The sequence below is a fragment of the Choristoneura fumiferana genome, chromosome 2, assembly GCF_025370935.1.
Source record: "Choristoneura fumiferana chromosome 2, NRCan_CFum_1, whole genome shotgun sequence".
NCBI lineage: Eukaryota > Metazoa > Arthropoda > Insecta > Lepidoptera > Tortricidae > Choristoneura > Choristoneura fumiferana.
In genome coordinates, this window is record NC_133473.1 from 15,842,164 (window position 1) to 15,862,146 (window position 19,983).

A 19,983-nucleotide genomic window follows, 5' to 3' on the forward strand; every position below is an offset into this window, starting at 1 on the left:
TTTCACAGTTTTGTGAAATTTTTAATTTTATATTAATTTTATTGCCTTGACATTTTAGTAATTTTATTATTTGTTTATTTATTGTTCATATAGGTACGTATTTCAAAAATTTGACATAGATTCATTTCTGTTTTTACCTTTAATTATTATTATTATTTAATTTTACCCTAATTTGACATTGTGAATTCTATTTACTTATATTTTTTGTATACATTAGACGATCCTTTTGTGTTATAATTACCTGACATGTGTTTATAATGTATTTTTCATCACACTTACTCGTAAACAGTGTCGAAACATGCAGCTACTTGGTTGCAACCCCCAAATAAAACCCTCGGCCTTAATGTGCTTGTCATGAACCCGTGGTCGGTAAATGAGTCATTGCCCGTACAAATTTTCTTGTCATGAAGCCCAAGGTCGGTAAATGAGTCAGTGCCCGTAGCCCGCAGGCCGCACCGTAGGCCGCAGCCTAAGGTATCGCCAATATTTGGAATATATTCGCCATTTCGCCAATATTTCTTCGACTTCGGGCTTCTAATAGACTCTCGTTCGTAATTCCTTATTAACCGCCCTTAAAAGTATATATATATATAATATAGAAGTAATAAATAAATCTATCTATCTATCTAATCAGGATCGGTATCGGTATTATACGGGCCGGGAAAGAGTGTCACCCGTCACAAACGCTACACACTATTTACTATAGCAACACACAAGCATGCAATGACCACGGGTGACACTATTTACGGCCACGGATAATACTGGTATGGAAATACCGACCTGATATTTCGTGTACACGCTCCAAGCAGCTTAGATCCTAAATGCCCCGCAATACTTTATTTTTTTTATCTACACCCATATAGTAAATCCTCAATTATGCGTTTAAAAACCATAGGTAATGACCAGCATTACGACATTGGATTCTATTATGAACACAGCTTTATCGTAATGCAGCAGCAGGTAGTCGCGAGCGCAACTCGTGGGGCAGACATACCTACCTAGTTCTCGTTAATGCAGGTCATTCTCAATGGTTCTTGAACACATGATAGAGGATTTAATATATGGATATAGATAAAATATTGTATGCAATTGTACGTAATTAGGCCTTAAAACACTCATGTGACCCCATTATGAAACACGGCTACGCCTCGTTTCATAAACCCACACTCGTGTTTTAAGGACCCCTATTACGATACAGTTGCATAAAATAGTATGAACTCTGAATTTTTGACCTGTTTTGACCTTTACTTTTATCTTCTATCTCACAGTGTAAGCTTCTTGACACGCCCATACAAACTGGTGTCAAACTGACAATTTCTATGGGCGGGCTTGTAGTGTACACGAAATATCAAGTCGGTATTTCCATGTCGGTATTGTACGGCGACTTTGTTGTGTCACTGTCACTGTCAGTCAGTCAGTCGAGTCAAGTCGATGCGATACTTTAGCTTTTATTACCTACGTAAATTAATTAAAATTTTGTAAATCAGTCTACCCACACGATTTCTTATTTTATTGTTTACTAAATTGATTTATATTATTTTAATCTAACTTACCAATTAGCTCGGAAATCGTGTGTTTCCAATGAAACAGGCATATAATATGGTGTGAAGTTGAATTTGTTTACGTTATTAGTTATGTAAAATAATAAAATAAGATGTGTTCTTACTCGGTTTTGTCTTTCTTTAGTAAATGGCGGTTATGGATTAGACCGCTACTGATAGCTCTGTACGTAATACTTATTATTGTATTGGTGCCAATTTTGATAGCTCACTCCATTAGCAATGGATTCAGTAGTTTGGACCAGGTATCTTTGGTGGGAGGTGGCTTTGTTCTCCTGGCTCTTCCGATCTCAATATGGCAGATAATTCAACATGTAGTACACTACACAAAGCCTTCTCTACAGAAGCATATTATAAGGTGAGTCTTAAATGTAAGTATAATAATTAATAACTATATACAGGATGTTTATGTCAAAGGTTCAGTGATTCCTTTCACAAAAAATTCTAGTCCTTGTTGTAGAGAATAAATGGGTAGAGAATATGCTTCAATATTGTGATTGAATAGAGCATCAATTTTAATTTGCTTAATAGCAATTACCTAATTATGTTGCAATCACATTTTTGAGATATTAGTTTTTGTGTTTGTTTAAAATGTTTACTTTGATCATATCACATATCATTTAATTTTTCCTCAGAATACTATGGATGGTCCCAATATATGCTCTAAATGCATGGCTAGGTTTAGAGTTTCCAGAACAATCCATCTATATGGATTCCCTGAGAGAATGTTATGAAGCTTATGTCATTTATAACTTCATGAAGTATTTGACCTGACAATATCCACCCCAAACTTGATTTCTGTGCAACAATACCATCTGTCAATTTGACCAGCCCATCTTCAATAATCTTGCAGAATACATCCGCGCCGAGCAGATGTCAATCTTTCCCGGTGTGTTGTAGGTAGGGTCAGCCAATTGTAATTTTTGGATCTGAGAGCATTCCATCGCAATGTGCTTCGAGGGCAAACGTGTAGATATAGTCTTCAAAACGTAAGCATTCACCCGCATCTCATTTGTTTTAAATCGCGATGAAACTGTGAGGTCAACGATGTGTTTTATTGCTATCTGTGTTCCTTCTCCCACTCCAGAGACTACACCTTTGTATGAGTTTTTGTTAATCCTAAAATTGGAACTACTCTCTCTGAGATAAATGATTTTCTGATCCCGGTCAATAAAGCACGAAGTATGTGTGCAGCACCTCACTCGATATGCCTTCTACTTGTGCCGTGGGCTAAAAGCACTTGATGACCGGGTTGTTCTTTGGAAAAGTGTGCGGTTACTACTTTTTGTCTGGTACTGGTTCTGGAGGTATTTGTGCCTCTTGTTCTTGAAGTATGTCTTTCACTTGATGTAGAAGAGAGTGGTGTCTTTTCTGCAAATTCGGCACGACGTTCTCTGTTTACATTTGAATACGCTGTGAAATGGTATAAGGCGTTGAAACACAAGCGATTCTTTTTCACGAAATCTTGTCTTTGTTCTACTGGTTGGCTTGTAAATTCTTTGCAGCTGAATATATAATGTTCACCTTTGCAATAGGTACACGAAGGGCGTGGGGTTATGCTGGCATGGAAAGCTCGATTAGGGTTGTCTTCACTATCATCAGCTACGATATGGAAAGTTTGTGTGTTTGTGTCGTTTTCTTGAAGTTCCGGTGGCAGGTGCAACTAACTCCAATGTTCGAAATTTGGCTTCAAGAAACTTTTTTAATCTTTCCATTTAGGCATTTCATCGCAGCTGTCTTTATGTGCATTTTTCTCCCAGTCCAGCAAAGACTCCGAGTCCAATTTTTGTCCCACTAGAAATATAATTACAGGATCCAAGAATCAGTACTCACGCTTAAATTGTTCAAACTATTGAGACATTCGGTCGTCGTGTCTAATAATGTTTTAATTTGGCTTGCGGACTGGTTAATTTTTTTTTGTCCAAATAATCTTTTAACAGAGAATTAACGATCATCTTTTTATTCCCGAATCGACTCCGAAGTAAATCCCATGCTTGTTTATAGTTGCTTTCTGTGATTTGTATATGCCGTAATAATAATTCAGCTTCACCAGATACGCTCGTCTTTAAATAATGTAACTTCTGTACGCTGGTCAATTTAGTGTGTGTACAAGGGCTGTAAACAGATCTTCATAAGTAGGCCAATCTTCGTACTTTCCCGTAAATGTCGGCAATTGTATTCGTGGTAGATTAACAAATTGACCATTTTGCGATGACATCGAGATATCACAATCCGCTACGGTATTCCTTAAGGCCTCCATTTTCATTAATAGATCAGTTTAAATCCGCTTGTAAACACGTGTAAAGGTCTTCGACTTTATAGAAATCTTCATTAAGAAAATACTGCATTGATCCCTTTTGTTCTCGTGGCGTGCACTTAGTGAGGTTATTATGCGCTTGCTTAAATGCATCCCAATACTCGTCAATCGTTTTTAATCTCGTCTTAATATAACCTTCAGTCAGTCTTTGTTTTGGACATTTCTTTATGTTTGTTTGCGCTTTTTGAATCATGCTAGCCATATCTTCTAATAATGATAAATAGCCACTTTGTTCTGCAGTTGTATTTTTTTGACGAAGACTTCAAATCATTAATTAAGTATAGGTACACGTATTTACTAAAAACACTTCACATTAATAGTCTATATAAGTCCAGCGTACTTGTATTTGTAGAATCAACAGTCTTAATAACGTTTCATAACAGCTTGTAGACAAGATTTTATTCACTTAATATTTAGCGTAACACTTTAACTGCATGATGATAGTAAACAAGCGCCTCATTAGCTAAGGAATGCGGGTTCTTTTGTATTCGCCGGCCGGCCGCTCGCTGCTCCGTTCATCGATCCGGTTCGATTTAGGACCATATGTTTGTGGTATTAAGGTTCTTTTGGTGAAAGCAGCGGCGGTGATAGAAAAAGACGTGTTCTCTCAATCTTGGTTTAATTTCAACTAACTCGTACGTAAAGCATTCGACAATTTGATTCTTAGTTCATTGCTTTGTTCATTGATATGAACCTCCGCAAAGTAACGCCTGATTCAATAAATTAGATTATTTTAATTTAAATAATTTATTGAATCAGGCGTTACTTTGCGGAGGTCCATATCAATGAACTAAAATAATTTCCTTGCTCACCCGCGACCTTACGATAGCTAAGCTTATGCAAAATATGCGTGTTCATGCAGTTCCTCCACCTCCACACTGTAAGAACACACACAAATCACACAAACCCATCTATCACCACCACAACACTACACTGACGCGTTTCGAACTCAACCAGAGCTCATCTTCTTCTTTTTTCTTTTGAAGATGAGCTCTGTGTACGTCACATATTTAGGGGGGTCACGTCACATATTAATTTTCATAGCAATACGTGTGACAAGGGGCGGGGGGGGGGGGGGGCTAAAAAGCTAAAAATCGGTGTGACATACTTTAAACATGGGCCCCTAGATTCCTGAAGCCGGCGCCGGCTATACCACAGACTTAAGTATCAAGTGAGGTTAATAATAATAATAATAAGACATTTATTTCTGACAGAATCCATAGAGGTTAGTTACAATGAAAATACAAGTGGTGTTAGTAGGTGGTACGATCAAAAATAATCATAATAATATACACGACTGCCCAGCGCCGTCAACCATGATTATACCGATCATGATTAATGTACCGATCGACCGAAACTACATGGGAGCATGGATTATCTCTGTGAAAGAAAGAAAACAATTATTATCAGGTCGGCCACAGAACAATATTTTTTTAGTGTTCTGTGGGTCGGGCAATCTGGATCGATAAATTTATTTATTTAAATATGCGGTCTTACATTACTAACACCCGCCACTTACCACATTCACCTTGAAACATATAATATATGTTATCATTTATACCTTAAAGTAACATGATCATTAATAGAACCAACATCTGTTTGTGCTCACTTATCATTAACGTCGTTATTTTATTTGCATGTATTAACTTATTGCACTTGCACCTGTGTTATCTTTTAACTTATTTAAGTAGACATATTTAATTCTTTATCTGCTTTTGTCATTTGACATTCGTTCACTGCATCATAATTGTGCGTTTCATCGCGGTATCAAGTAGGTACGAAATGTTGCAGTCCGCTTTCCGTCTAATAAACCCGTAGCACGATGAGAAGTTATCCTCAAATTATGTTGCACTTTTACAATTTTACCTATTTCTTACTATGGGAATTGTGTTCGAAATCACCACCTCTTCTCCCCGAAATCATTGGCATAACAGATGTTCCTTGACATGATTTTGCATCATTTAGGTCATATTTACTCATCATAACTATCTCCCTATTCCCTATACGGACGGTAACTTGGAATTTGAATTCCCTTTTTTTTTTCTTCAGCTACTTACATATTTCGCTACAGTATGAACACTGCTTTTTACAGGGAGCTCATTCAGTCGACGGCTGCGTGGTAAATCCATGTACCACATGGCGCGAGGTTATGACGAGAGCTCTCGGCTTGTCAGCGAGCCGACGAGCAGTTCTGCGCCAAACTTGACGGTGGACGAACCATCCATCGACGTCCGACCTTCCACCTACGGTTCCGTCGACACCACAGTGACTGCCTCGGCCTCCGATACCGAACCGCTTCTCGACTCCATGGAACGATCCAACCGCGACCCGAAAGTATGAGACACGTGTACAACTTACAGTATAGATTTAGACAATACTTTACCCACGACTAATGACTGTGTTCCACATCATTTTCATCTCCAACAATGCCGTCAATAAGGACAGTAATTATTCTTTTATTAATAAAGTATGTATAGTTATAAATAGATATGTGGAATACAGACTTTACGAGAGTAAAGTTTCTTAGTTACGCTCTAGTTCTAATGGCTAGTTATTTACTTATGATTTTCAAATGTTTTGTTTCCTTTTTTGAATCATTGTACCTATTTAAATAAGTAGGGCTTGAAAAGAGTGTTTACTTATTTAAATGTAGATTTAATTCAATCTACGTATGCTTGATGTACATGATGTCATAATATTATGCATAATTATTGTTTTATATGAATGTAATGGAATATGTAATCACAATAAGTTTTTATAAGAAGTTAAATGAGCTTTACATAAGGTTAGAAAACATTCCTCACCAAAATAAAACTTTCTTTTGTATATTCAATAAATGCTATGAAGCGAATAAATAAACTCTGTAGCCTGCACTTCACGAATGAAATTATTTAAATGTAAATAAAACTATGATCTGCAATATTGACTTGAATATATCTTAAAATATTATGTTATAAAATGTGATATTTACCATCCCCAAAGGTTTGGTATCTCTGTTAAGTTTTAGAAATAAAAATATTTCTTTATCAAAATAGTATTTTTTTTACCAACCTACTGCTCTAAAATTGTAAAATTTAAACGAAATAAATAAAATTTTATTTTGGTATTTGCATTACATTATATTGATATTTTATTACTTAAGTTTACATGGTTTAGACCCGTAAAACCCTTTTTCCGAAACGTGCACTTTCTATCTTGTAATGTAAAGCACGAGCTTTGCGGTGAACGAAAACATCGTGCGGAAACCTGCACAAACCTGCGAAGCAATTCAATGGTGTGTGTGAAGTTCCCAATCCGCACTGGGCCCGCGTGGGAACTATGGCCCAAGCCCTCTTGTTCTGAGAGGAGGCCTGTGCCCATCAGTGGGACGTATATAGGCTGGGATGATGACGATGAATGTAAAGCATACCTACTTCCCAATGGGTACACTTTCCCAAAAAGTAATGGGTACACTTTCTGAGATGGTAGTTTCCTAGAAGGTACACTATTGTTTTTTATTTACATATTTATGCACCTTGAGAATCAAACCGTGACTAAACGAAATATGGCTCGCGAAATTAAATTATGTGTTAAAATATTATAGTGTCATTTTTGGTGAAGATGACATAAACTGCCGTGTCATAAACGTGTAAATTTTGGGAATTTTCTTATGTTATGTTCGTTTTTTTTTCATAATATAACGGAATCGACAAGGAAACTGACTGGCTTTTATTACAAAATAAAAATATTAATCAAATGGAACACAGCGTTTAATTGATGGAATCTAGATCGAGATTTATGAGAAACTTGTTAATTAGAGCATCATAGCATAAAATGTACTTATAAAATATAATTTCTTTGGAGCCAATATCACATTTAATTAAAGATAAATACTACATCAGGATATTATTAATCATAATTGTGTATTTGAAATGTTCAGTTACAATTATTTGAAAATTAAATACCTACCTATTTTAATTACGCAGTAATACTAATACTGAAATTGACAATAAAGAGTCAAAAACTACAATTCTAGTTACTCATGCTCATGTCAATATTCGAATATGCTTTAACATTTATTTTGAAAGCAAAAGGACAGTATTATTATTTAGTGGAATCATGGTGCACCTTCGAGTACCACCTGGAAAGCACAAGAAAGGTAGGTACTTACAAGGTAAGAGTATTCTAGATTTTTCTAGTCTAGGACAAGATGGTACAGTGGTACAATACATTCAACTATAAAAAGATCGATACGGGGATACGGCCAAACTTACAAAAATATGTTTACGACTTTATTGACTTAACATTAAGGTCGTGTTTCTTATCTTAATATAAATAATTCTTCTGCACGTGTGTTTGTCACCAAACTCCTCCAAACGGCTGGACCATTTGGATGAAATTTTGTGTGTATATTTCAATGGGTTTGTGGAAGCTTTTAAAACACAATTGGACCCGGTAGGTGGCGCTGCTGTCGGCATGTTAGCGTATTTAATGCAGTCCTGCATTTCCGGGCAAGACAACGTCTGCCTGGAGTGCCGGGTCCGCTAGTTTACATATTTTTTTGTCACTGGCCGTATCGATATCTTTGTAGTTAACTGTACTTCCCAGTGCGTTGCGTGTGCTAATAAAGCATAAAGCTTCATAGTTTTACAGCTTGATGCAAGTTTCAAATCTCCCTAGAGATTTTCACCTGCTATCCAGAGGTAGGTATTCAATGTTCTAAATTGTCAGTAGGTACTGTACAAATATATATATCTTGCTGAAGCAGTGAAGCACAGTAGTTCTGCTGTAGTTCCAACAAAGGTCACATCGGTTGAGTTGGAGCATGATTAGTTCAGAACTAATAAGTGGAATAGAAATGTTGTCGTGTTTTAATTCCATACCTGATAATGCCTCTTTTTCGCCTGTCTTGATTGTTCTAACATATTTTACTAAATTTACTAAATAAAATATCTGGCAGACGGGCGCCTCGCGCTTTTAGTTCTCGTGACATTTTTATTTCTCTTATTAGTAATTCTGTGATAGTTGGTATCAGCAACTCGTGCACAAGCTGTCTTTTGTTTGCCAACCATTGTGAAGGCGAGAGGAAGGGAGATGATATCGACACAAGACACAAGTTATTGAAGCGCCAATAACATTCCAATGAGGGCTATCGCGTATGAATTCGCCACTAGAGGCGCTAGTGTAGCGTGAGGTCTCCGAAATGTCAAATCTCATAGTTTTTGGGTGAGCTACGCGGGTTTATTTATAATTAGAATAATTTTGTGAATATTTTTCAATATCTCAAATTAATTATAGCAAATATGCGTTCCGGGGCAATGAATGAGACAGTTTTGTCTTTCGGAAACCTTTGTCCTCCCTTTTTTCCGAACAAAACGGGGACTGCAACACTGTGGCATGCTCGATATTTTATGGTACGGTTTTAAGGTGTATTAAATATGCTTTTAATCTAAACTTTGTTTTCACGCCCGTAATAACCGACTTTGAAAGCCATACTTAAAAACCTCACGCAACAGTGCGCCATCTAGTGAGACAAAAAACGATAGCCCCCATTACCTCTTTCAGAACGTCCAATCTAATATGCAAATGCTTTAAACACTTATCGCACTGGAGTCCTGCATCCTGCGGTCTAGTTCACTCATTTAAAGACTACAAATAATTAATAATTAGGAATGAACTGATTGATATCGACCTCCGCAAAGTAACGTCTTTTAGTAATTAGGAGTCGAAGTGGTCGCCAGTCGCCATGGCTGAAATCGGTCGGTTCATCATCATATGAAGGCTACAAGCTGACCAGACCACAGGACGCAGAACGCATCTAGTGTAACAAGTTTCTTACTCTTTATTGCGATATTATTCAAGAGGTAAGTAACCAAATCAAATCTTTTAATGACAGTTGCGTCAGACTTCCAGCCAGTAGATGTAGCTATCGTTGGGCAACATTAAAAAAAATAAAACCGAAGCATTAAATATTTTTTTCGTCTTCTTTCGACGCCTCTTCCTTATTCGCCGCCGCCTTTAATCTCTCCATATATTTCATCCGGCTTCTCGTAGTTACATACTTATCAAGGGCGCTTAGACGCTCTTTCAAGCTATTCATTTCTATTCTATTCCACAACGTTCCCATTATGATGTAGTAGAAACATACGGCCGTCGTACCTAATTTAATTACGTTAAAAAAATATTGGTTCGGCCAACAACCAACAGTGGCCACTAAGAACATGAAAATGAACAATCCGGTATAAAGATAAACGTTTTTTGATCTATTCAGGGAATTTGCAGACTCCGTAAAGACTTGATAAGCCTTAGCTATTGTCTGATCCAGTAATACGTCATCGACCGGGCCTGGTCTTTCGTTAGAAGTGGTGTCTGTGCGACATAGACGCAGCTCCAGGGTCACAGCATTGTGGTCTGAGTAGGAAAATGGTTGCCCTGGCACTCTGTCCTCCAGAGGATTTCCAAAGTTTCGTATTTCAGCCTGGAAAAGAAAATATTGTAGTACCCTATTTCATTATTTCCGAGTAGTGGTACTGGTACTCTACATAAAAGATACCTATAATGAAACTACACTACCACTATTTAGAATAAGTCCAATAATCAAAAATGTTCTTTTAATGATAGATTTATGTTTGTTTTTTTTTGCATTTAGAATATAAATATTTAAAGTAAGCTCACCTGCCATTGCGGGGTATGGTAAAATAGAATGTGGTCTATCCTCTTCCCATCAGGGCAACAGCTGGCTGCAAATTTATTAGAATAGCTGTTGTTTGCATTGTTGCTTGTTCCTGAAGCTGGTCGAATACTTGGGTTGGTTTGCAGAGACTCGCAATAATAGGGGTCTATGAGAGATGGCATTTTAGTAATCAGGCTGCAAAAAAATTAAACCTTGGCTTAAATAATTTAAATTAACAATTTCATTTATAATATTGTCTGCTTTGCTGACTGTACCTCCAATACATGACAGTCAAGTGCATAACACACACAGGACAGGAATACAGCAGGCCTATTTAGATGGCTGTATAATTTATGAACAACATCAGAACGCGGCGCTCGCACACGAGTTCACACGACCCGCCTCGCGCCCGCCGTCGTTATAATGTTCCTACACAGCCACGTAAATAGGCCTGCCGGCACTCTTGATCCGACCCGCTCCTGAGCCAAACGCTCGGACGGGGCCCGTCCTGTGTGTTTTGCGCTTCACTGCTACCACCGTTGTTGACAGTGCAGCAGCTCTTAATGTATATTTAAATAAGAAAAATACCTATAAGACAAGTCGCCTGGTCCCGTGTTTAGGTCTCCCGCAAGGATAGAAACGTCAGCTGAAGCAGATGTTAATTTCACAAATTCTGCAGCAGAATGTGCTTGTAGGACTCGGTGCGCCAAATAGATGTCATCTTCGTGATACTCAGCATGCAACTGTAAAAAAAGATTTAAGATTACAATAAAACCTAAATAAAACCCAATAATGTTAGTACCATTTTAAATGCCTTATATTTATTTATGCTTTACATTAGTGATTTTTGGCATTTTTTAAGTTTTACTTCTAAATACATCCATACTTAATATTATAAATGCAAAAGTGTGTTTGTGTGTTTGTCCGTCTTTCACAACGTAACGGAGCGACGGATCGACGTGATTTTTGGCATAGAGATAGTTTATGGGCCGGAGAGTGACATAGGCTACTTTACCCGAGGGAACAGCGCGCGATAACCGAATACCACGCGGGCGGAGCCGCGGGCAAAACCTAGTATTTAAATATTTTGAAATTCACCTTGACAATCCCGTTATAAAAATTGTTTACTTAATAAATTTGGTAATTTTATTTATTTTTTAGATTTGAGGATCCCTAGTGAAAAATTAATTTCTCCATCTATCCCAGCCTATATAAAAAGAAATAAAGAAAGAAAAAAAGTTTCCTCACGATGTTTTCCTTCACCGCAAAGCTCGTGGTAAATTTCAAATGTAATTCCGCACATGAATTTCGAAAAACTCAGAGGTGCGAGCCGGGGTTTGAACCCACGACCCTTTGCTTGACAGGCGATGCGATAGGTCAAACCACTAGGCCACCACGGCAATTTTTTTTTTGAAAAAGATAATTTTATATTGAAAATTTTTTAGTAGGGATTTACTTTTTCACATTTTTGTTTTTAATTGTATTTATGTATTCCTTAGGACGATTTCAGTATAAATTCTTCAAATTTGACATGTGTATGTTTGATATAGGTTTAGGTTTAAATTATAAATGAGGAAGGTAAAGCACCACATACATATCACATCAAGTATGTGTGCACCTGGTAAAGCCAGCTGGTCGTCCAAGTGTGAAATTGGTGTAGAGAGTGTAATGTTTCAATACATTACTTAGCATTGCTAGTATGAAATAGTACTCACATGTGTGCAGTAAATGTTAACCAGGCAGTCACCTACTTGAAGCTGGCACAGACTAACGCCTTTGCCACCAAACCAATCCCCATGGTGAATTTTATGGATGTAACCATTCAAAGGCCATTGATGAAAGAAAACATCTTGAATTATCCATTTGGAGAACACACAGAGGCCTGAACCAAGCACACCACTGTAAGATAAAAAAATATTCAAATCAGGGATTGTAAGAAACTTATAAAAAGACTTTTGCAAAGAAAATTATATTCTCTAGTGTGGGTATAATCTAATACCTTTAAAACAGCCATTTTTGTATATACATAATATATAAAAAATCCGAATCTTGGAAATAGCTCCAACAATTTCAATTAAATTTGTTATGTGGGTGTTTTGGGGAACGACAAATCGATCTTGTTGGTCTTATCTGGGAAAACGCTTATTATCAAGTTTTAGCCCGTGCAAAACTCGGTCGCCCGGGTACTTATAATAAAGAGAGTAGAGTTTAAGCTGGAAACACACCGATGCCGGGAGCGAAGCTAATAGTCTAAGATCCGAACTTGAAAAGATCTTCACCGGTATGATAATAGAATGAAATGTATTTTATAATAAATTTAGTATTTTAGAAAATATATTAGAAATGGATTTGCTAAAAAAATCCTGGACAGGCTATTTTTAATTATTTAAAAAAAAAAGATTTTTAATCAATTTTTGTTGCATCATCGAGATTATAAGGCAATTTTACATTAACTTAAAAGTATAATACATATAGAATATGTAGACGTTGGGTTTGCTATTGTTTACCTGGACGAACTACTGGGTTGCCAGGTATAAACTTAAACAGGTATGTCGACGTCATTTACTTTCACTTGATAAGATAATAGTTGTATATCAACGTAAGCGCCATTTTATTGTGAACACGTTGATATAGGGTTGTCTGCATTTAATTAAAAATCATTAAAAATAAAATAAAAAAAAACTGCCTGTCCAGGATTTTTTAGCAAAATCATTTCTAATACGTTTTCTAAAATACTAAATTTATTATAAAAATACATTTCATTCTATTATCAGACCGGTGAAGATCTTTTCAAGTTCGGATCTTCTACTATAACATGAAAGAGGGCATACAGAATACCGCGCGAGAAATAAGCGTGGCGAGGTATTTTGTGTGCCCTCTTTCATGTTAGCTTGAATATTACCGCCTCCGCGCCGCGCCGCACCGCCCCGCCACCGCTCTGTGTGTTTCAAGCTTTAACACACTACTTACTCCAGTCAGATAACTGATAGTTGCAGCTTGTGTGAAGTAAGTACATGTTTTTTTGTATCATATATTGAAGACTATTGAAAACTGGGATTGGGATTCACTTTGTTACCTACTACAAAAATGACTGAGATAATACAGCCATCAACACCTGACCCAACAAAGTGTGCATAAATATCTGATACAATACTATTTCTAGGACCGGTAGGATGTATCAGATATTTTTGCATGCTGATGTGGCAGATATTAACACTGGTGACTGTACAGTTGAATGCAAAAATATATATACAGCCATAGAGTCAAAATATGGAAAATCCTTGTCCTTGGCTTTTTTTGGAAAAACATGTTAAGATAAATGTCAAAGAAATATGTTTGTGTGTTTAAAAACTATCATATTTTAAAACTTGTCTAATATAATACCAAAAATAAAACTACCTATTTAATTACAAATTTTAAAACATCCCCTGACATATTCCCAACCCAGAATTTGATAAGTATCAGATAATATTAGCCATTTTATTAATATTTTTAATCAAATATTGTCCCAAGAGTACAAAAACAGTACCCTGTTGCTGTTGTTGTTGTTTTAATCAGGCAACAGATGTATGCACAAATGTGAATCTTATTATTTTTATATTAATTATAATCAGGCAACAGGAAACTGTTTTTGTACTCTTGGGACAATATTTGATTAAAAATATTAATAAAATGGCATGCAGGTCTAGACAACACTGTGGTTATGGTACAAAACCATTTTTACTGTTAAATTCATCATAATTTGAAGAGAGTTGACAGGACGCTGTTCAAATTTTCCACTTAGTGGAGAAATACATGCCCTTGACCGTACAATAAAAAAAAAAGTCAAAGCACATTTAAAGAGTAAAGAAATGAACCTGTAGAAGTAATGTGAATATGGTAGCTTTAAGCTCAGTTTCTCTTTTAAGAAAATATAATCATCTTCACTCCAGATCTCTTGAAGGCACACCAACCCATGGGAACTTTGTTGTAGATACGCAGCAATCGCTGCGATTCTTTCTTTACGATCTTTAGAGATAATAGGTATTCCCCTAGAACATAAAAATTATAAATGCTTGTAAATTATTCTTACAACCTATTGAATAGCTTTAAAATAATTGTCACTTACCAACAGTTAAGTGAAAACACATTCAAAGTAATCGCCGACATTTTTATGATAATATCCAGGCGGAAACAATAGTTTTTTTTGACTTCGTTAACTTTTTTAAGTTTGAGGTGGGTAGGGATTGAACAGTTTTACTGAAAGTGAACAATAGAATCGGGTAATATTTGTTAAGTTTGCTTACTGTTGTTACTGAAATAATGCCAAAACCGTATTAGCAAGGGTATACGTATATTACTAAGAAATTAATTAAAATAACTTCTGCGCTCAGCTGACTTGACTTAACCTTAACATTTTTCTAACTAACCTAACACCACAGAATATATAATAGTACTGACGTACTAACACTTAACAGACAGAATGGCTTGATACGTTAGTATCTCTTAGTAGTCTGTGACGGCTTGTATATACCTGTCAACTTTTGACAAGCTTGAGAGCCACAGATTACTAATATGTAGCTAGCTATAAACCACCAGTTAGAAATGAAGTAGAATTACTGACAGCAAAACACACGAATCTTTTAAATAATGAAGGTATTCAAAATTATTGCAATCAACTGACTTAAAATGAAAATATATTTTTGTGGTGTCTGAGCCAGTCTGAGGTTTTCAGTTATTTAATTAACACATTAAACAGACGCACTAGACATGGGTAATCTCAACTCCGCGAAGTGATCTGACTCACTAGATCCAGCTCCGGTGTCGGTACCGAATCCGCTTATTGAATCCGACTCCTTTATTGACTCCGGTTCTTTCGAGCGATTATTAATTTATCTATGGCCGATCCGCCCCGGCTCGGATCGGTCGGTCGGTGTCGGTACGGTACTGCGGTGCCCCACCCGCTGACTGAACTGAAGTACAGATTCGTGAGAGAGAGAAAGATTCGTTCGTTAGTCCAAGTCCGAGTACCGAACCGAACCGACCAACCAAACATAGATAATAAGATCCAAGTCCAAGATCCGATCCGCAGGGCTACTACGAAACTCCAAAATCTAAGTTCGTGTCGTGCGGTCCCTCTGACACTTATACTATTTAATACAAGAGCGAGAGGGACGGTACGATACGAACTTCGAGTTTCGTAGTAGCCCTGCCGATCCGATCCGAGCCGAGCGAGAGCGAAAGCAGGCGGACGGAGCGAGTCAGTGTGAGTGAGCGTGACGGCGATCACGAGCGAGGCGAGCCGCTCGATCCAGTCGGAGTTAGTAACTCCGGAGTCAATAAGATTTGAAAGGAGTCATTAAGGGATTCGGATCCGCTTGAGGATCTGACTCTTTTGAATCTACAGATCCGGATTTACCCACCTCTAAGACGCACACAACAAACATTTCCATTTATTGAGAAGCGATTGCCAGTGGCACAGACCTTATATCTTGTCTTGATATAAGGTCTGTGGCCAGTGGTCAGCGAATACATCAGCATCCGGGAGCTGAGTCACCAGGAATCACCAATAAGTTCAGAAGCTCAATCGCCCTCGCGGTAGGCGAGTTTGTAGCGCGACTATCTATCTATTCTATTGAGTGACTACTAGTACTGTTTATCGTTACAAAGCTTCCTTTAAAACTTACTCCCTAGCTAAGTAATTTAGTGACGTTTTATTTAATATTTTTCGACACACTTTTGTATACTTACACAGAGATTGTTCTCCTGCCGTTATACTCCATCTCCATAGGATTAAATTTCCAATATGAAACAGCGTTTAACAGCGAATATGTTTTTCATTTACCTCGCCTCACTCCGCTCAGCTGTTTCCACCAGAGATGTGCTGTGCGAGGGTGCGTAAATGAAGAGTTTCTATTGGTTAATGAAAAACACATCCCTCGCAACGCATCCTCGCACATTATTGGTGGAAACGCTGCTTTACCCAGAGGCATAGCAGAGAACGAGTCTGAACACAAGCTGAGCACAAAAAAAGTTAAATTTTTAACTAAGTAGTTTTATTGATCAAAAAGCTACATTAATGATTTCCGGTTTATAGGTTTGCGGGATACCAGCTAGCTTGTGGGCTGTAGACACTTTCAAACTTCCAAGATCTTTCCTTTCTTTGCGTCCCGTCATTTTCGTTTTTGGAGGTTTGCTCTTCATTACAGGTTGGCTATGCAGCTTCAAATGCATTGTAAGCTTAGCCTAGAATGGAGATAAAGATAAATTATAGCTTTCAACATGCATTTTTTAACAGTCAGTAAAATGTTTAAAACATATCCATGGAAGTTTTTTACCTTAGTACACAATTCAGCTCCACAAATTTGACATTCATGAGTTATCCTTTCATGCTTCATAAGAATATGCTGCCTCAAATTACTGTTTCTTGAATAAATCCTGGAATAATCAGAATATTCACACATCAACATCATATCTAGAATGAAAATAATCAATGAAGTGCTTTACCATATTTGACAATCATTTCAAATTTTTTAAATTAGAAGCACTACTATTGTCACATTACAAATAAGAATAGCCTTGGATCACAAACACTCAATTTTTAAAATATGATTTGGTAATAATGCAGATTGTCTTTAGAAAAATAAAAACAATTATTATTAAACATTTTTTTTATCCACATTAGTGGTTTCCAAGGATAAAAGGCTCCGTCTTATTCCATTTTTTACCACAAATAAATAATGCAACATAAGCATAACATTCATAAAACTACCTTTCACATTTATCATATGGGCAGGGAAAGGTTCTAGTCTGGATTTTTAAATGGGTTCTCACATGCCGCACCATATGACTCCTTTGTTTGAAATGCCTATCGCATTCATTGCAAATAAATTCTGAAAAATAGAAAGCTAGTTAGAGTTTCACAGTGACCAAGCTAAGTTGTAAATATGCATTGTCAGTACTGAGCCATGACACCTTAGAAGAGGTGAAAAATCCCCAACATTGTCAGTTCAAAGTGCAATATCTCAAAATACGGCTGAACCGATTTTTATCAAATATCGCTAAGAACTACCGCTAGGAAACTCGCTTTTACGTGAAAAAACCGCATTGAAATTGGTCCATCCGTTTGGGAGCTATGATGCCACAGTCAAACATTGATCACATTGGCGTCGAACTTATAACACCCCTATATTTACATGGAGCAGCACATTTTTACAAGCTTTTATTTAACTTGCAACATTTGTACAGTCAATGGCATAATTATATACTGCTCAAAAGAAAATAAGGGCCACGTGAATTTTATGGGTAAAACGAAAATACTAATGAATATAATTCTTCATAATATTCCTTGTCTAAAAATGGTTTTATTTATTCAATACAACATAACAGTAAATCATCCAATTAAATTTGTATTCCATTAAAAACGCAAACATATTTTTGATTTCATTTTACCGGTGAAATTCAAGTGGCCCTTATATTCTTTTGAGTATAGTATATATATATTGTTCTGAGAGGCCTGTGCCCAGCACTGGGACGTATATAGGCTGGGATGGATGGATGAATGGATATATATTACTAAGACGTCAAACATATCTATACACCATTATGCTGCTAAACATAAGGTTGATGTATACATATACTTGACACTATGGCTGTATAGATATTTATGCCCTTGGCTGTACTACTCAGTCATGTATGTAAGTTTGTAATTAAAATGATTTAATAAGTAATTAATTGAAAATTAGATGACTAAGTATGTTAATATATATATAATAGCAATAAAATAATCATATACAGTATGTTTCATGTCCTAGAAGTAGTACATTCATGACATACATAAAACTATTTTTAACATAAATAATTTTCAGTTTGAGAGTTACAATAGCAGCCGTCATTCTGTACAACCTTGTGTGATTTAATAGCAGCCTTAACTTAAGACAGCTCACTTGATCATCATGACCTAATAGAAGTCACTTTCTATTTTATTTTTATCAAGTATCTTTTATGTAAGTAAGCTACACCATACATACACCATACAGCTAGGACAGAAACCATAATTCTCCTACCTTTGCCTAAATGATCATTCTTCACATGCTTTTGGTACTTAGACCACAAGTTAAATGTAGCAGGACACTGGTTGCAGCGATGAGTCTTGTGCGAGCGGACATGCTTCTTCTTCTCATGAAGACTCACAAACTCTTTGAGACACAGTTCACAACTGTAAATTTTTAATATTATTTTTAGAACTTGGGATGCAAATATTTTCTATACTACTAATATAATAAAAAGGTAAACTTGAAAGGATCTTCCAAACCTATAAACAAATATAAAAAGTAACAGACCAAACAGACTAACTACTTGGTAACTACTTGGTAAATGAAAAACATTAAAAGTGACAAACTTCTTTCATGTAAGATCTACATCAGAACAATCATATCTGATTTGAATGCAACCCATATCATATATGAGAACTTGAACATACCTGAATGACTTGATGCCAGTGTGTTCGTACATGTGAGAAGTTAATTGATGCTTCTTCAGGAAATTGAGCTTGCAAATGTCGCAAGAGAATGGAATTTTCAATTTGTGATGTAAGTTTATGTGCCTTTTCAAATTTTGTCTATTTGCATACCTTTTACTGCATGTTGGACAGCTAATAAAAGGAATTATTATTTGAGAAAAGTATTTTTTCTATTAAAAGATTCTTATAAAGTTTAAAGAAGAAGTCAAAAAGTTTTTTCTTGCAAAAATAAGTGGCAATTGTTAGCTATACTACCTACCTGTAAAGCATGTCATTGTCAGGAACTTTGTGTACGCTATTTATATGTCTATCCAAGTGGCTTTTATTAGTGTAAGCCTTAGTGCAGTCTTTCTCTGGGCAAGGATATGCTTTCTGAAAAAAATATAGAATTAATTCGACTAAATCAGCAGGATATTAAAATGAAAGCGCTTAGGTACTTACAACGTTATTATGTACTAGTAAATGTTGTGCCAATCTGTAAGGTCTATTAAATACAGAGGTACATCCTTCGTAACTACACCGGTGCAAGTTTTTCTGCTTATTTTGCATGTTTTCTTTTAATTATACGATTTATAATCAACGAAATCGAACGATCGACGAAATCATAATCTTTGGTTATTCATTATTAATGTGCTTGTGCTACAATTAATATAAATAAACTAGCGCTCTGAACTGATCACATTGACAAACAAGACCTCCCTATATATACTGTAGTCTTTGAACAAGACTACAGGAAGGACAGGTCGAGGATAGGACTGGCGTCATGGCGTGTATGTGTATCATACTATCATGCGTGTATCTCCCTATATAAAAACTGTGGTCTTTGTATCACATTTTGAAACTTCGCACATAACATAACCTCAAAAAATAAAGAAAATTCTCGTGTCAAAATGTTGTGTTGTGTTCGAGCTACTATTAAAAACACTCTGTTTTCTGTTTTTTATTTTTCGTTTCA

At 36.3% G+C, this 19,983-nt stretch overlaps 3 protein-coding genes across 7 annotated transcripts; 1 reads left to right on the top strand and 2 right to left on the bottom strand.

Moving 5' to 3' along the window:
- The first annotated feature begins 4,983 nt into the window (after window positions 1–4,983).
- LOC141444832 (uncharacterized) lies at window positions 4,984–7,531 on the top strand. Of its 3 annotated transcripts, none has more exons than XM_074110547.1 (2): window positions 4,984–5,286; window positions 5,969–7,531. In XM_074110547.1, exons 1-2 carry the CDS (start codon window positions 5,112–5,114, stop codon window positions 6,214–6,216), a joined length of 423 nt encoding a protein of 140 aa, XP_073966648.1. In that variant the 5' UTR covers window positions 4,984–5,111; the 3' UTR covers window positions 6,217–7,531. The 3 variants fall into 3 exon arrangements, 1 of the variants encoding a protein (XP_073966648.1); XR_012453217.1 differs by lacking the exon at window positions 4,984–5,286 and adding an exon at window positions 5,293–5,651; XR_012453220.1 differs by lacking the exon at window positions 4,984–5,286 and adding an exon at window positions 5,293–5,647.
- Window positions 7,532–7,607: 76 nt separating this feature from the next.
- nSMase (neutral sphingomyelinase) lies at window positions 7,608–15,024 on the bottom strand. Of its 2 annotated transcripts, XM_074110474.1 has the most exons (7): window positions 14,938–15,024; window positions 14,637–14,767; window positions 14,386–14,559; window positions 12,244–12,427; window positions 11,117–11,271; window positions 10,531–10,723; window positions 7,608–10,333 (listed from the first exon to the last, which is right to left on the bottom strand). In XM_074110474.1, the coding sequence occupies exons 2-7, from the start codon at window positions 14,675–14,677 to the stop codon at window positions 9,821–9,823; spliced, it is 1,260 nt and encodes a 419-aa protein (XP_073966575.1). In that variant the 5' UTR covers window positions 14,678–14,767; window positions 14,938–15,024; the 3' UTR covers window positions 7,608–9,820. The 2 variants fall into 2 exon arrangements, with proteins under 2 accessions (XP_073966575.1, XP_073966566.1); XM_074110465.1 differs by having other exon boundaries at window positions 14,637–14,969.
- Window positions 15,025–16,541: 1,517 nt separating this feature from the next.
- On the bottom strand, window positions 16,542–19,943 carry LOC141444825 (transcription factor IIIA-like). 2 transcript variants are annotated; one of them, XM_074110495.1, is made up of 7 exons: window positions 19,470–19,940; window positions 19,288–19,400; window positions 18,990–19,160; window positions 18,574–18,725; window positions 17,280–17,400; window positions 16,846–16,945; window positions 16,542–16,753 (listed from the first exon to the last, which is right to left on the bottom strand). In XM_074110495.1, exons 1-7 carry the CDS (start codon window positions 19,575–19,577, stop codon window positions 16,571–16,573), a joined length of 948 nt encoding a protein of 315 aa, XP_073966596.1. In that variant the 5' UTR covers window positions 19,578–19,940; the 3' UTR covers window positions 16,542–16,570. The 2 variants fall into 2 exon arrangements, with proteins under 2 accessions (XP_073966596.1, XP_073966607.1); XM_074110506.1 differs by lacking the exon at window positions 18,990–19,160 and having other exon boundaries at window positions 19,470–19,943.
- Window positions 19,944–19,983: the final 40 nt, after the last annotated feature.

Coding starts and splice junctions, on each gene's coding strand:
- LOC141444825 (XM_074110495.1), bottom strand. CDS start 19,577: ATGCAAAATAAGCAGAAAAACTTGCACCGGTGTAGTTACGAAGGATGT. Junction 19,161..19,287: donor GACAATGACATGCTTTACAG/GTAGGTAGTATA, acceptor TCCTTTTATTAG/CTGTCCAACATGCAGTAAAA. Junction 16,754..16,845: donor GAGCTGAATTGTGTACTAAG/GTAAAAAACTTC, acceptor TCTCCATTCTAG/GCTAAGCTTACAATGCATTT.
- LOC141444832 (XM_074110547.1), top strand. CDS start 5,112: ATGAAAATACAAGTGGTGTTAGTAGGTGGTACGATCAAAAATAATCAT. Junction 5,287..5,968: donor AAGAAAACAATTATTATCAG/GTCGGCCACAGA, acceptor TGCTTTTTACAG/GGAGCTCATTCAGTCGACGG.
- nSMase (XM_074110474.1), bottom strand. CDS start 14,677: ATGTCGGCGATTACTTTGAATGTGTTTTCACTTAACTGTTG. Junction 11,272..12,243: donor TTAACATTTACTGCACACAT/GTGAGTACTATT, acceptor CTTTTTTTACAG/TTGCATGCTGAGTATCACGA. Junction 10,724..11,116: donor CCAGGCGACTTGTCTTATAG/GTATTTTTCTTA, acceptor ATTTTTTTGCAG/CCTGATTACTAAAATGCCAT.